The following is a 16,848-nucleotide window of genomic DNA, read 5'->3' as shown; positions in this document are numbered from 1 at the left end:
AGCTAGAAACAAATGACGTGTTTGCTGACCGTACTCTAATGTCTTGTGAAAAATATGAGCAATGGCGTCATGGGCATAACTCACTGAGAGGCAAGTACCAGCTACCTGAAATGTCTAAATTTTTCACTAAGGAGGAACAGACACAGATATGCATTATCCCAAATGTGTGGAGAGACCTGCAACGGCATGAAAAATATAAGAGCTCTAAAATCCAGCGTTGTTGGATACTCAAATAAATTACATAAGCCCCTGAAGGCAATTCATGGAGGGTTTTTAGAGATTTGATAAGGTTGCTCCAAAACAGATACCAACTGAAAACAGTAGACTCAGCCAAAAGACAAACAAACTACAGCCCAGTGCATACTACTGTGCCAACTATAATCAGTATTTTTGAAGGAGATAAATGTAAAGACGTCTGTCTGACGTTTTATTAATTAAAATAGGACTTGTTGATCTATCAGTATGTTATACAAACATAATGTTTCATTGTTAGGAAAATTCTACACCAAAAAGAAGAGTTTGATGATAATTATAAATTTGTCTTGACGTTTCTTATGTGTGGAAACAACACAAAGAAACATTAATAGTAAAACTCACTGCTGAGTTAGAATATGTGTTAAAGATTGAGGTCAAGGGCAAGAGGGAAAAAAAGAGGGGGGGGGAGTCATTATTTGCAGACACATAATGAATGTATAATTCACTGATTCGTCACACTGAACTTTATTTATCTGCTCCAGAAACAGCAGAGGTTATCAGCAGAGTAAATATTTGGTTTAATGTAGAGTAGGTTTGATCTGTGTATGGAAACACGCAGTCACCTCACAGTTCAGGTTGCAAGCTGGAACAAAATGGCGACAGGAGCTTAATCATGGGAATCATGCTATATTTATACACGCATTCACACATACATTCAGCTGGTAGGAGAGGGATGTTAAATGATGCACAGACTAAACTGGCTGCTTGAGATTGTTAATTAGAGTCTGACCGATAATGGATTCTTGTGGCTGCTGCAGCAAAAAATTCCTATACTGATACACTGGACAGTATTTAATACAAATATATCCATAGGTTATATGTCAGACTTACGTTAAAGGGGAAATGTGACGGTGCCATTACTTATGATCTTGCCAGCTCTTTCTTTTAAAATCTGGCTGGCAATTTGTATTGAAGTTCCCCCTCCTCAGCTGTGATGTTTTTCTGGTACATGTGTGCCAACTTTTTCTACTAATAAAAATCGAATAATAAAAAAAAAAACATGACAGAAAAGTTCCTGTTTTTCTACAATAGAAATTTCATTTTTTTCACAAAAGGTAATTAATGCGCAGTTAAACGTCCTTATAGTGATGGAAAGGCGAGTTTCTTTGGTCCGGCTCACTTAAGATCAAAGTGGGTTGCATGTGGTTCACGATGTATAATGAGTTGGACATCCCTGGTCTCAATAACCTGGTGAATTTCAAAAGTGAGCATTGGATTTTGGAAGAAAGGATTTTCCCTATATTATAGCAAAAAGGAATCTTTATCTTTAAAGCCTCTGATTAACAGTAATTCTTTTTGTTGTCTTGATGCATGCTCAGTCATTCAGGTAAGTAAATCTCCAAAAGTTGATTCTGTTCATCTGGACGTAGCGTTTGGTGGAGCTGATCACAGCCACAGAAACAGCAATTCGTAACAACAATATTGCAGAAGTGGAAGCAGAACAACTACGGACGAAAGTTTCGGCCTGTCTCAGCAATGCAAAGCCCCCAGCATCCAACATCACCATGGAGGAGAGGAAGGCACTCACATCACTTAGTGATGACAACAACTGTCATGGTCCTGGGCCATGTGGGCCCAGTATTCTTAGTTTTCATGTATTTTGTTCTTTATTTAGGCCATGCTTCCTGGGTTGCTCTGTTACGTTGTTCCTTATGTGTTTTCCCTTCGTGACTCTTACCCCCTGTGTGCCCCTCTGTGTATTTATGAGCCCTCGTCTCTCTTTGTGCTTTATTCTATGTTTTCCCCAGCCCGTTATGTCTGCGTTCTCCCCGTGCTCTCTCTCCTCCTGTTTGAACCTCTGTGTACTTCCTGCTTTACTTTGCCCATCTCCCATCAGTGTTACGTTCACTCCTGCCGTGTCTTGTTATGATTATCAGTGTCACCTGTGTTCCCCATGTGCATCCACTTCCCCTGATCTTCCCTCATGTGTATTTAGTCTCTGTGTTTCGTACAGTCTGTGTCGCGTCGTCTGTGTTCCCACCCTCCATGTTTCCATGCCCGGTCTGTTGTATTCATAGTCTTACCTTAGTTCATTTCCAGTTTAGGTTTCTGTTTAGTTATTGCTTTTGAGCTGCCCTTATTCTTGTTTGTTTCTCTTGCGTTACCAGCCACAATAAAAGGCTCGCTTTTGTTTAAAGTTTACTCCCGTGTCACTCGTGTCTGCACCTGAGTCCTCCACGCACTCTCCACACGGTCTGTCACAGCGGACCGTGACAGTACGACGCGACCATGTCGGACTCAGCGGACATTTCAGAGGAGGTAGGGGAGGAGCTGAACCGGCTCTGCCGCATTATGGATCGCATCATCGGATGCGCGGATCCAAGTGTGGTTTCCACAGGATTGGCGGCCGTGGACGCCGTTTTGTTGCGGGAGCCACGGTTGCGACAGCTCCCCCACCTCGTCGAGGCGTTTGACTCCCTGGGCCCCCTTAAGGAGGAGCTTCGTGCCCGTGCGCTGGCCCAGAGGGTCCTGAATGCCGCCTCAGCACCCACACCTCCGTCCCGTGAACGGGTGTCATCGCCGCTGCCTCATGAGCCAGAGGCTGTGAGAGGTGGGATGCTGAGGTCCACTTCCACTCAGCCATCGCCTCACCGTGGATCGGCTTCCTCGTTTCCGCCACAGTCAAGCTGCACTGACCAGCACACGGAGGCGATGGAGGCCATAGATTTTGGTGACGATGAGCGTCAGCAGGTGTTGCGGGCTTATCGGGAGGAGGAGCTCCGTTGGAAGCCCTGGCACATCCCCGAGGAGGAGTTCTCGCCAACTGCCCCGCCTCGCACCTGCCGCCCGCCCTCGCCGCCCCGATCGGACTACTCGTCCCCTGCTGTCTTTCTAGCACGGATGTGGTTGGAGGACGAGGAGCCGGTCGCCAGGGACAGTCAGGTTTTGTCCACAGCCGCTTCAAGGGGAAAGCGGCGTTCTCGCCGCCGTCGCGCACTGCTACGTCCTGTCTCGCCCTCCACGAAGCATCCCGCGGACGCTGTGGGGGTCCTGGACGTCGATCACGTGGGGCAGCAGCACGCCGCAGACGCACAGCTAGTGGAAGAGTTCGGGAGGGAGCCGTGGCTCGCTCCTGATCGTGACGAGCGCTCTTTCCGGGGAACTCGACTGGCTCTTGGGGGTCCCCGGAGCTGCCAGGGACTTCCACCGCTCACCCCGCCCGCTTCCACGGATAGAAAGAAGCGGCACTCTCGCCGCCGGCGCTCTGAGCCTCAGCCCAAGGAGGTCCCTCTGTTATTGCCATCTGAGGCTTTGACTTCCATCAGCCATCCAGTCGTGAGTACCACTGCCTCAGTTTCTGACATTGTATCTAGCCCCATAGCCAAAGACCTTAAGTCAAAGGAGAGTGTTTCAGGGGCTGCTGTGAATAAAGACTTCTTGTCTGACTGTGACCCGGCTGATTCGGCAGGTTACAGCATCCATGAACCAGTTAACAATCCTAACAGCAATAAAGATGACTGTGTCCTCAGCGTCATGACTTCTGAACCTAAATGTTGTGCTGATGCAAACAATAACTGTATTGTTCTTGAGTTGTTTAACCCTGGTACTATGAGCAACAGTTCTAATGTTGCCGTTAATGAAGATGTGTCTGTGCCCGCCGGCACTAACCTAGCACCTAGCTCTACACAGGTTTTTAGCGCAGTACAGGACAGATCGTCTGTAAAGTGCAACGCTGTAATAACCAACCCACCATTGTTTACAGCCACCAACCATTGTACTTCTGTGTTATGTCTTCCTACCACGTCAGAGGGGTTTACTGAGTTAACTAGTGATGAGGACGTTAAGTCTCACACAGTGAACCTGCAGTCGGTGGATTTCTCTGAAATAATGTCGGATGCTGGGAGTAAAGGTTCAGACTCGAAGTATTCTGTGTCATGTGACTTTCGAATTAATGTGTTGAAACCATCAGCGAGCAGCCCTAGTTGTGTGGGTGATCGAGAAGTAACTTCTGTTACCTCTGACAATTTAACAAATGCTACGCCACCTCATGCCAGGTTTGAAACGTTGTGTGAACAAGTTACCGGGTCTGAAGAGAGACTGCCTAGCTTTCCTCAGGGAGCGACTAGGGACTGTCTGTACTGCGCTGAGGTCTCTGGAGAGGAGGGGGCAGCAGCTGTCCAGTCCGCACCCGTCCTAGTTCTGTCCCAGACTCCTCCTATGACGGAGGTGAGTGACTGTGCTTTCTCATCTCATGAGCCTGTCGTAGTGGAGTGTACTGGGTTACCCTTTTTTGGGCCCAGCTACGAAGAAACTGGTGCCAAAGACCGCTCCACCATTAACCATGATTTCATAAACATCCATGCTGTGGCCGACCTACCTCTGGTTAAGACTAAGGGCCAGTCAGAGTCGGGTTGTGATAATGAAAGGATTGTGTGTAACAGTTTTTATGAAGCGCACAATGAGATCACAAACCATATTCCTGACTCTGTAGGATCCAGGATCTTTTCTAGCGTTGCTCTCACAGTCGCACCACATGAAGCCCAGGTTCATGAGACGGCGAAAGGGGTCCACACGTCGGCAGTACAGGTTGCTTCTGAGCCGGCTAGGAATGGCGTGAGCTTTCTCTCCGCCTCAGACTGCCTTCTACCTCAGCCGTCTGTTCCCGCTGGAGGGTCCGAGGGGCCCGTTCAGCCACCTGTCTCAGCTGGAGGGTCCGAGGGGCCCATTCAGCCTCAAGCCTCGTCAGCTGAAGGGTCCGAGGGGCCCGTTCAGCCACCTGTCTCCGCTGGAGGGCCCGGGGAGCCCATCCAGCCACCTGTCTCCGCTGGAGGGTCCGAGGGGCCCGTTCAGCCTCAAGCCTCGTCAGCTGGAGGGTCCGAGGGGCCCGTTCAGCCTCAAGCCTCGTCAGCTGGAGGGTCCGAGGGGCCCGTTCAGCCTTCTGTCTCCGCTGGAGGGCCCGAGGGGCCCGTTCAGCAACCTTCCTCATCAGCTGGGGGTTCTGGAGAACCGCACCAGCCTCATGCCACGTCAGCTGGGGGGTCCGAGGGGCCCGTTCAGCCTTCTGTCTCCGCTGGAGGGTCCGAGGGGCCCGTTCAGCAACCTTCCTCATCAGCTGGGGGTTCTGGAGAACCGCACCAGCCTCATGCCACGTCAGCTGGAGGGTCCGAGGGGCCCGTTCAGCCTCAAGCCTCGTCAGCTGGAGGGTCCGAGGGGCCCGTTCAGCCTTCTGTCTCTGCTGGAGGGCCCGAGGGGCCCGTTCAGCAACCTTCCTCATCAGCTGGGGGTTCTGGAGAACCGCACCAGCCTCATGCCACGTCAGCTGGGGGGTCCGAGGGGCCCGTTCAGCCTTCTGTCTCCGCTGGAGGGTCCGAGGGGCCCGTTCAGCAACCTTCCTCGTCAGCTGGGGGTTCTGGAGAACCGCACCAGCCTCATGCCACGTCAGCTGGAGGGTCCGAGGGGCCCGTTCAGCCTTCTGTCTCCGCTGGAGGGTCCGAGGGGCCCGTTCAGCCTCCTGTCTCAGCTGGAGGGCCCGAGGAGCCCGCCCGGCCTCACGCCTCGTCTGCTGGAGGGCCCGAGGAGCCCATCCAGCCACCTTCTGCTACGCCTGGTCCAGCCTGTGCTTCGTCAGCTGCAGCTCCGGCCTGTGCTTCGTCAGCTGCAGCCTCAGAGCCGTCATCCTCGCCCGGTCCGGCCTCTACATCAGCTGCTCCTGCTCCGCCTGGTCCGGCTCCGGCTTCAGCCTCAGAGTCCTCGTCTTCGTCTGCCTCAGAGTCTTCGTCTGCCTCAGAGTCTTCGTCTGCCTCAGCCTGTGCTTCGTCGGCCTCAACCTGTGCCACCCGCCTGGTCGGCCCCCCGACCGTGTGACCCGTGAACTCTTGTGCCTGTGGGCTCTGGGTCGGCCCCCTGAACTTTATTTTGACTACGGTCATGTGCTCCTGTGTTTTCTGTTGTTTGTTTTGTTTCCCGTTCTGGTCCCTCCGTCCTGGTCCCCCGCCTCCCGCCCTGGGTGGGTTGTTTTCTGTTTTTGTTTCTCGGGTTTGGGCTGTCGGGAGCCAGCCCTTTAGGGGGGGGTGGTGTCATGGTCCTGGGCCATGTGGGCCCAGTATTCTTAGTTTTCATGTATTTTGTTCTTTATTTAGGCCATGCTTCCTGGGTTGCTCTGTTACGTTGTTCCTTATGTGTTTTCCCTTCGTGACTCTTACCCCCTGTGTGCCCCTCTGTGTATTTATGAGCCCTCGTCTCTCTTTGTGCTTTATTCTATGTTTTCCCCAGCCCGTTATGTCTGCGTTCTCCCCGTGCTCTCTCTCCTCCTGTTTGAACCTCTGTGTACTTCCTGCTTTACTTTGCCCATCTCCCATCAGTGTTACGTTCACTCCTGCCGTGTCTTGTTATGATTATCAGTGTCACCTGTGTTCCCCATGTGCATCCACTTCCCCTGATCTTCCCTCATGTGTATTTAGTCTCTGTGTTTCGTACAGTCTGTGTCGCGTCGTCTGTGTTCCCACCCTCCATGTTTCCATGCCCGGTCTGTTGTATTCATAGTCTTACCTTAGTTCATTTCCAGTTTAGGTTTCTGTTTAGTTATTGCTTTTGAGCTGCCCTTATTCTTGTTTGTTTCTCTTGCGTTACCAGCCACAATAAAAGGCTCGCTTTTGTTTAAAGTTTACTCCCGTGTCACTCGTGTCTGCACCTGAGTCCTCCACGCACTCTCCACACGGTCTGTCACAGCGGACCGTGACAACAACATTATCATCCTTCCGGCAGACAAGGGGAGGTGCACAGTATTGCTAAACCAGAAAGACTATCATGAGAAAATTTTGTCACTACTCAGTGATGAAAATACTTATGAGCCCCTGAAACGAGACCCAGGAAGTGGCTACAGGAAGAGGGCGATAGACTGTCTGAAGCAGTTAGAACAAGACAAGCCTATTGACCGGACCTCATACCGCAGGCTATACCCAGGGGAGTCTACACCAAGTCTGTATGGTTTACCGAAAATACATAAACAGGGTGCACCTTTAAGACCGAGGCTCTGCAGTCTATTTACACCTACAGGCCAGTGGACACTCTTTCAAGGATGAGGATGTACACATCTTGGACAGGGAGGAACGCTGGTTTGAGCGCAGAGTCAAGGAGGCCATTTACGTGAAAAGGGAAAGACCATCTCTGAATCGAGGAGGGGGCCTAAGGGTACATCTTTCGCCATCTTACAATGCTGTGATTGCAGCCATTCCCTAACTCTCTGTGAATGGGACTCAAGGCCATTGATCAGTGGGCTTTGGTCAGTGGTTGTTGATCAATGGTCATGAGAATTTGCATAATTAAGATTAAGGAACTGACCTCCCAGCCCATTGTTCCTTCACTGGGCTGGTTTCAGTCATTATGGAAATATACTGTTTATGAGATTGGGGAAACCTGCAGTCAGCTGAGACTGAAGAAGTCACTTGGATGAGTGACGAAACATTTCTCCCACAAAACGCTACGTCCAGATGAACAGAATAAACTTTTGGAAATTCTTTTTGTTTGTTTGTTTTTTACCTTTGAACAAGTAAAATGGAAACTTCTTTTTTTAACTTTCAGCAGTCAGTCATCATGCTGTTACTGCTGTGTGTAGTCATGCCCAGAAGTACGATTCTGAACCGTGAAAAACTCCTGGTTCTCTATACTTATGGGGTGGTCAGCGTGTATGTGTGTGTTTATATGACGTTAATATGTGTTTGTGTGTTCTCTGTTTGTAACTCTGTGTACAGGATATAAGAAGCATGTGTGTGTGTGTCTATTCACGTCTGTGCCTGTTACGTAAATATTCATCATGAAGTCATTGTATGTATAAAAGAAATGCTAGACAGGGCTTGACATCGGTAAATCAATCAAGAGTGCGCTTGCACACGTGCGCGCACACACAGACGCAATTTCATGCAAACACAACACCACACATTCTGATTCACTGACGCCTGCAATAATCACACGAGTCATTGCTACACCAATAAAACGGTCCGTAACTCTGCTCACCTGGACTGTGAATGGACATGCACAGACTTACACACACACACACTGTCTCCCTAAAAAAGAACAAAAATAAAAATGCAAACTTGGAGTTCAGGAAAACTAAATCACAATGGAAGCCCTCATTTCCCATGATCCAACAGTTGACTGTCCCACAATCTGTTTAAATAGACAGGGCATGCTGACAGTCTCTTTGGCATCTCTTTCAGCCCAGTGCACTGTTCCACTAAACTGGACCTTGTTGTAAGGTCTCAGTGAGGATATAAAATAGCAGAAGGGACTCCTCTTTGCTGCATTTAAGCTACAAACCCATCTATTAAACCGTACCTTGAGTTAGACTGTGTAGGTGTCTGTTAATGTAATCAATCATATTACGAGAGCTTTATAGCGGTACATGGTTATTGCATTATCACAGTACTTAAGTATATCATTTTAAAGTGTGGAGAGAAAGAGAGAGAAGATAAAAGAAGAAAGAGGGGGAGGAATAAGAGGAGAGAGTTAATGAGGTGCCGGGTGAAGATCATGTCAATGTGACCAGTCATAGAAACTGAAGCAGCAGAAGAGACCCCTGGAGATATCAAGAGATGATTGTTCTGTATTTAAATTCTAAGCAGTGAGAATAAATGAGAAACTTTGGAAACTTTATACTGTTAAACTAAAACTGAATGCAGCCTTTTCACGTTAACCTCTGCATTAAAGAGAATAACATAGCACGGCTGTGTGCAAAATGTACCACAAATCACATCTCTAGGAATTGTACTTTCAGACCGGATATTGACGTATGATACAGCAATCAATATTTTCTAGGACATTTGAGACATCACCCACGCTTTTATTAAATAACGATGTAGTCCAAAAAATATTTTAAAATGTTGAGATATGTCTAAAAGCAGCAGGTTTCCCAGTCTGGCTTCCCACAAAGCATACTAAGACTTTACATTTCACTGGGTAAATGATTTATACTCAGAGTTTGTATGAGGTTCTGGTCAGTGTGTTGCCAACAGTGGATGGCAGTCGGCACACCACCAAGTAGATAGGAGCACTAACCCGCACAGAAACTAAAGCCATGCAGAGTATGTTCATGTAAAAGAATTAATATAAATTTAAATGAACCCAATGGGGGGCAGCACGGTGGCAAGAAGGTCCTGAGTTCAATTCCACCATCAGGCCGGGGTCTCCCCATGTTCTCCCCATGTTCGCGTGGGTTCTCCCCAGGTACTCCGGCTTCCTCCCACAGTCCAAAGACATGCAGTTAGTGGGGATAGGTTAATTGGAAACACTAAATTGCCCATAGGTGTGAATGTGGGAGTGAATGTAAGTGCGATTGGTTCTCTCCTGAAAAGGATAAGCGGAAGCAGATGGATGGATGGACAATATTTCGAACTCTTTCATCGCTTTTCAAGATCAGGGACATGATTGGAGAGCACTCTGTAAAATATGCCTTAAAAGCTCAATGGGACAACAATGTATTTAGACATTTTTAACAATGTGATAAGGTGGTGCAAGCTGAGAAATATCCACACAATCATTTTCGCCATTCATTCATGTTGTGGTCACATTTTTACAGTTTTAGAGGGAAATTAACTATTTTTCCATTATATTGTTATTTTTTGCTGTTTTGATGAAACTATAACGCAGCCACATGAGACGGCTGAAAACGTAAATGAATGAAACTGAATGAACATAGATTTTATGAGGCATTGTGCACGTTTACGTACGCCGCGTGAAAGGACAGAAACACGAAATGTAACCAAATGTAACAGCTTAAATTTTTTTCAGTTAGATGGAGAGAAAGACTTCTTCTTACTTCATCTCCAGGACCTCTTCCAGGTGCTTCCGCCTCTCGGCCCGCAGCGAAGTCAGGTGACCTTCCTTCTCAGCCAGTGAGAGTTGAGTTGATGACAGCTTGGCTTTCATCACCTCCAGTTCCTGTTTCACCTTCTCCATAGCAACCAGCAGGTCCTCCACCTGACACATACAAGTTAACACAGTGTAAATATTTTGGCTCATTTTTTTTTCCTCGCCTTTCCTTTTTTTTTTTTTTTTTTTGCACATATTAGTCTTTATGTCTGCGAGCGTGTCGTCTATTACGGTGCATATGTGACCTACTGTGTGTTGATTTTCCTCCTCCTTGTTTTCCTTCCCCTGTCTCAGTTGTTTCTCTTTCTCCCGCTCTTCTCTGATACATATTCTGTGTCCCACTCTCTCACTGGGCATATATCAGTTTGTCAGTTTAATGTGAGTGAGGTCAGTGTGGATTTCTCTCAACGACATAACCACTACACACACACAAGCACACACATTTTCTCTTTGGAAACCTTTTTCTTTCCTTTCCTAGTTATATACTACACACCTCTAAAGTTTTAAATTAGCATAAATTCGTCTTGCATCGCTGTTTTTCTGAATGCTTAAAGACAAACGGTGAACTTGAAGCATTGTCGCTGAGACCTTACAGCCAAATTAATGTGCAGTCCCTGCTTTATACTGAGATTGTAATTTAATAACATATTTATTTATTTTGCAAAACACAACTTACAGCTTTACAGTCAGATACGGCACCCTGGGTAGTACTTTAAACACTGCTGAGCTCAGACAATATTACATGCCATGTGGAAGAAGTTCTTCTGACCTGAACCACAAAGACATTGAGATCTTCTCTTCTTATTTCCCCTTAGTTTTATTTGGATTACCATGTTATGTATACACATCCGATCTTTACATGTTTGGATATCTTTACTAAATCTATGGAGCCACGCATACACACAGACAGCCAAACAAAGTGTTGCTTTCACAAGATGAATGAACGTGCCTGTTTCGGCTACAGATGTTTATTTGTAGATGTGTATGAATGGTTTAGGTTGCATACATGGATTCTGAACGTCAGATTAGCTTGTAAAGAAAGATGTCTCAAACATTTCTGCAAACAAGTCACCATAAAGAAATGCGTGTTATGACTGATATTTATAATGGGATTCAGCATCTTCTCCACCACCACTATGATCTTAATTTCTGGCTCATTCTCTCCTTTCGTCTCTCTCCAGAGCACTGACGGTGATGCAGAAAGGCAGAGTTCAAAAAGTTGTTCTCTGTTGTTTTCTCATTAATATTGTGATACATTTGTGTACACCGGTGTCAGGCTCAGGAGATCGAAACAAAGGTAATCAAAGTCTGTGGTTTTATTCCTGTCCTTGGGAAAGATACAGACTTAAAGGCTGTATGTGTCATCGATGTGCAGGTTTGTGATAGTGTTTCTGGTTTGTAGTATGAAGGACTTGTAGTGAAAAGCTTTGCATAAGTACATTAAGATTTAATTTGCAATTAAGAACACACTGGTGATGGAATGAGAACGGAAAAATAAGACGGGAACTGAGACAAAAAAACAGAAAAACAGAGAAAAAAGAAAAGGCATAGTGTTAGTTCAGGCAGGCCACAAAGTCAAGCTCAGCTGCAGTCCCAGCACATTAGCTGACGCACCTTCAGCAGCTGAAGGCTCAGCTGACACTCTTAAAGATTCCCTCCCAATCCATTCCCTGCATTATGCCTAAATGGCTTTCCACGTATGCCAGTACAACATAATTCCCCCACATTAGAAGGAAATGACAAACTTCTTTTGACTGAAGTGGCCCTGACTGAAATATGTCTCTTTATATCCAAACCCATATAAGGCCACTGAAAAAAGAAAACTAATTCATAGTGTACCGTATGCATGCCCCAAAACATTTCTACCAATTAACAAATCAAAGTCTTATCAATACAATTCTACTTTTTTCACTTTCCATCAAAGTTGCATCTGTTAACTGATCAAAATGAACAGATCCAATAAAAGCTTTTGTTAAATGGCTTTTTTTTTTTTTTTAAATTATTTACAACTTACTGTAAAAAATTAAGGAAATATAATAAAAAAAATTAAAATTAAAAGATGAACAAATGTAAAAAGCAGACGAGCAAGGTATGGGATGATTGTTTGTTACCTTTGACCACCTAAATCCGCTTGTGATGAACTCATGCATTGGAATGTGAGAGAGCTGCATACAAAATAACAGAGAAAGAGATGTGAGAAGCGGGAATGACAACAGTGAAGGAGGTGGAGACGGACATAAGGATGTAAAAGGAATTGCTAGAGGAAAGGCGGAGAATACAAAGGGTAATGAAAAGATAGGCGCAAAGACAAATCAAGGAAGCCGAAGGAAGAAAAAGAAGGAAGCAAAGAAAAGTGATTGTTTGTGGTGAGAGATGTCAAAAGAAAGGGAGGAAAAATGCAAAATAAGCAAATGCTAAGCTGATGAAAGAGAAGCAACCAGACAGAGGAAAATGCACAAGAAGGAAGACACTGACAGGCAGCAACATGAAATACAGTTCAGACTAGGGCTGTTCGATATAACGATATATCTCGGATGACGATATAAAAACATCTATCGTTTCATTTTACGCTATCGTTTGTTTCGTGGTGTCGCAAAATAAACTGTTTACGGCAATATTTTTTCATCGTTTTGATGGTCACTGTAGTGGCTATATTCATTTCTTAAAGTTCTCTCTTTCTCTTATATGTAATATAACCACACTACTGACGGACAAGCGCCTGTTTTTATGGGTTGTGGTTAGCAACAACGACGGTAACGCCATCGCGTGTCCGCTTGTTTATGTTCCACATAAACCTTTCACAATAAAGCTCAAGATCCTGTTGAGACTTTTTAAAATAATCTGAATCACGTGAAAGAGCAGATTATTTACGGATGAGAAGTAAAAAAGAGCCGCCAGGTGCTAAAAAATAAACCTTAGACTCAAACTCAAAGAATTTACAGAAAATGTTACATTTTTGTGATTTATATTGTTATCAGGACGATAGAATTCTTATATCGGGATATGAGATTTTGGTCATATCGCACAGCCCTAGTTCAGACAAGACAGAAAGATAGTGGACAATAGAAGAGGGTTGTTTGTTGGGGGTAAGAAGGAAAAGATGGGACATGATACCAACCTGGAGTTAAGAGAGAGGAAGAGAGAGAAGCGTGATCATCATTAAAAAACGATTAGTGGATGGGGGGATGGTGGGAGGGGGCGAGGAGAGACAAGGTCTGGCTGGGAATGGACAGCAACCCCTTCAGTGTTCTGAGAGTGTTTCCGTGTGTGAATAAGGGTGATTTCAGCCTTTATTTTAAGCATAGGAAAGTATGAATGAAAGAAGAAGGTGCACTGAGTTCAAGAATTGAAATTGTGTGGTTAATAAAAGACGGGAAGCAGGAGAAGAGGACGTCTGTCTTTGGTTTCGGAAGAGACGGACATGGTGTGTCATTCTGTTGACTCATTTCTCTGTCACCCACACACACACACAACACACACACAAAAACGCAGCTTCCTTCAGCGATCATAAATACAGTAGTGACTAATGTCTTGCAGAAAAAGTTAACAATATTTTTATGTGGTGTTTATGCCGGAAAAACCCTGTTCATCACACAGTCGCGCGCACACACACACACACACACACACACACACACACACACACACACACACACACACCTACAACTATGCAAACACGTGTTGTCTGTATAGCTGGACATAAAAGTTGTGTGTATGGCTCCCAATATGGAGTCAAGATGCGAGTATAAATGTCCCTGGTTTGGCTGCATTTGCATATGCGTGTGTACGCATGTGTGCCAACCCCATAATAAGTGATGTGTGTGTGCCTTTGAACAGGCCGGCCTCATTAAGGGAGGAAATTGTCTGCCTCTGTCATCATTTTATAATTTATTATGTGAAAGGTTAATTGCAGTGACGCAGTTGTAAAAAACAGAAACACCAAAATATTTATTTACAATTTACTTGTGGGGACAGAGGCGAGTTTCCAGTTCCAAAACCAAACTTGGGTCCATCTGGCTCCTGCTGAATGCAACGTTGTGCAGCGCCGGCGTACTGTTTAAATAGCAGTTAGCACTTCTTTCTGCCGTGTTTGTGCGTGTGCATTTAAAGAAATAAGTATGCATGTATGTGGTCCGGCGTCTTGCATATTACTTGCACTGTCTGCGAGTGCCACATCCACATGTGCATGTATGTCTGTGCTGAAAGGTTGAGTTAGTGCTGTTGGGAGAGGGCTGCCAGGAGTGTTTCGCTGCCATCTCCACTCATTCACCACACGCTGACGCTTTTTGCTCCTTCCTTCTCGACTGAAGCATTTTAACACGAGGACACTCTCCAGGACCCTGTCCTGGCCTAAATGGCCTCTGTTCTATCTAATTAAAGCTGTCACTTGTAGCATTTTGAAGTTTTTCCAGCCAAATGAACTGTGATAGCTTAGCAAAATTACAGTAAAGACATTAAGCAGCAATTTTTTTTTCAATTTTTTTTTTTGCTCCAGGAAATAGGCAACCATTAAACTCAGGACTCTGGGACTTTCTTTGGGGCTCAATTTTAAGACAAATTTAAATAAAAGAATTATTAAATCATAAAAGAAACACATCAAGATTAAAAAGAAAGAACTCCTGTCTCCCACGTAGCAATGCTGCTGCTGTAAAAAAAGAAAAAATGTGTTTGCTTTTCTTGTTCACCATCTTCATCTCTCTCTGTAGCTCTCTGCTTAGATGAAACGTCAAACCATTGACCGAATATTAATACTTGTGGCTTTCGGTGCTTCCTCACTGTGTGAACGAAGTCCAGCCAACTAATAACAGCAGCGAGGATTGTGTTTGACCAATGAGTGATGATTAGCTTTGCAAAATCTAGCCAAGGAACTTTGCTTTGGGCTTTTCTTGTGGTTCGTGAAAAGACTGCACTGAAAAGAGCTAAATTAAAAAAATTTCTTAGCTTTGTTTAAAACTAATGTAAGGTTCCTGAGGGCTTTAAAAATTCCTACAGTTAAAAACAGCCATTAAATATTGCTGTTTTGGCATTTTAAAAAGCTTTCCTCACCAGTGAGACCCGCCTGTCATGCACTCAAACACAGCATATAAGTTTTTTTTAAACATGCAGAGTTAATTTTTGTTTGTGCTGTAACTTCTACCGCCCTCTAGGCTAGGTCTCTCCTGAAAATAATAATAACAATAACAATAATAATAATAAACCCACAATCTTTTGCTAAATCTAACCATGCAGCTTTTAGTGCTTAAATCTTGATTAAAGGAATGAAAGCAAAACTAAAAAGCAAGTCCAAAATGAAGAAACATCAATAAATCAGTGCAGTCAATGAAACTTTAACATATGATGATTCAACCCATCGCCATTCATCCAACCAACCCCTGAATGTGGACATTTACATTCCTTAAAAGCAGGCTGGTATCTAAACTTATCACGAAAACTAAGGAAATGTTTTTGGTCGATTATTTATTTGTTGTAACAATTTTCTTGGCAGTAAGTCTTATACCATTGGAAAGCCTGTTTATTTCCCCTTAACTGGTGCCATATCTACGGGGAAAATGTATTTGTGGGTTGTGGTCATGGAAAACTTCCCAAAACTTCTCCATCAAACAAACCAAACATCTTATTCTGCTATTGACTCTTGTTTTGAGCTTCTGGTACCCCTGGTGCTGCTAATCAGGTGGCTGATTGGCACCTGATTAGCAGCAGCTGCTAGCACCCTGCTACAGCGGGTGATCCGGATGGGGCCGTGGCATAGGGCAACTTCACGCTGGTGTTCCACAAAATACAGATTTCTTTACTTTGTGTGATGAGTTGATTACCATTCAGTGTTGCCATGGCCAGTGTGTCAAAGAATGGAAAAGACCTTACGGATAACACACAGAAGAGCCAGTATTTGACTGGCAAGTATGATAACATGATGGTAAAATACAAAATGAAGATTTATTAATGTTCAAACACCACAAAAGGCATCTACACTGCTGGGAAAGCAAATAAATGTCAACTACCTGAGCCATGCTCCAGCTAATGGTTTTAGAATAAAACTCAATAAACTACATTTCCTAATTAGAATATCAGATATTCACACATGTTCGTTTCTTGCAACAAAATCCCAGAGAGTTAAATATCTAAATGCAGAATGCTATTTCTTCTTGGTTGCATCATTACATCAAAAGGCAAATTCAACCTGTCGTGCAGATCATCTTAAACATATTTTCCTGTTGCACTAAGCACCTTTGAAAACTTCCCGATCCTGACTAGAATCTGAAACATAAAAACAACACTTCTTGTTTGCACATGGATCTGAAAGAGCTAAGTCTTATTTCACCTGTAATTACTATTCCGGATAATAACCTATCGTGTGTCCCCCAGGCCGGTGTCGTCTATCTGCTTGACTTTGCCCATGATCTGTCTTTGCTCTGTTCCATCTCTCTGCCTGCTACTTGTTTGGCTCTGGTGCTCATTAACATTGACTGTGGGCAAGGATGTCAGCAAAATACCTCAAAAGTAAAACATCTGTTTGCATGCCCGTCTTTACATGTCGGTCCAGAAGTAGTCCGGTAAGTAAAAGCCAGAACAGGCAGCCAACATTTAGCAGGAGTAATAACAATGGAGTCCAGCCGTATTGCCAACAGCTACAGCCGACCGTGTTTTCTCAGGGCAGTTTTCATCCGTACAGCCCACACAGTTTTTTTTCTCCCACTTGTCAAAACGCATCCAGGCACTGAGGAACATTTCCCATCTCTATGGCCTCGTTAAGTCACTGGTACCCAGGGGAACAACACATATGCACACTCC

The 16,848-nt window shown here is 44.9% G+C and overlaps 1 protein-coding gene across 12 annotated transcripts in view; it reads right to left on the bottom strand.

Moving 5' to 3' along the window:
- LOC146555711 (ELKS/Rab6-interacting/CAST family member 1-like) overlaps nucleotides 1-16,848 on the bottom strand; it is a 157,545-nt gene that overhangs the window by 62,152 nt on the left and 78,545 nt on the right. For 6 of the 12 annotated variants that reach the window (XR_014889104.1, XM_085250933.1, XM_085250925.1 and 3 more), the window contains 2 exons: nucleotides 12,174-12,227; nucleotides 10,010-10,170 (listed from right to left, as the gene is read on the bottom strand). Coding sequence is in view for 9 of the 12 variants with exons in the window: in XM_085250933.1 (XP_085107059.1) it covers nucleotides 10,010-10,170; nucleotides 12,174-12,227 (215 nt within the window). In the remaining 3 variants the exon portion in view is untranslated. Of the gene's footprint in view, nucleotides 1-10,009; nucleotides 10,171-10,348; nucleotides 11,569-12,173; nucleotides 12,228-16,848 lie in introns of those variants that run through there. The other 6 variants (XR_014889105.1, XR_014889106.1, XM_085250928.1 and 3 more) reach the window with 2 other exon arrangements.

Source organism: Mchenga conophoros, linkage group LG17 (assembly GCF_057382185.1).
Source record: "Mchenga conophoros isolate Kocher_MC1m ecotype Shallow Benthic linkage group LG17, M_conophoros_male_GT1.1, whole genome shotgun sequence".
Lineage (NCBI taxonomy): Eukaryota > Metazoa > Chordata > Actinopteri > Cichliformes > Cichlidae > Mchenga > Mchenga conophoros.
The sequence above is the reverse complement of the archived record's forward strand: the minus strand, read 5'-3'. Positions and strand labels throughout refer to the sequence as shown.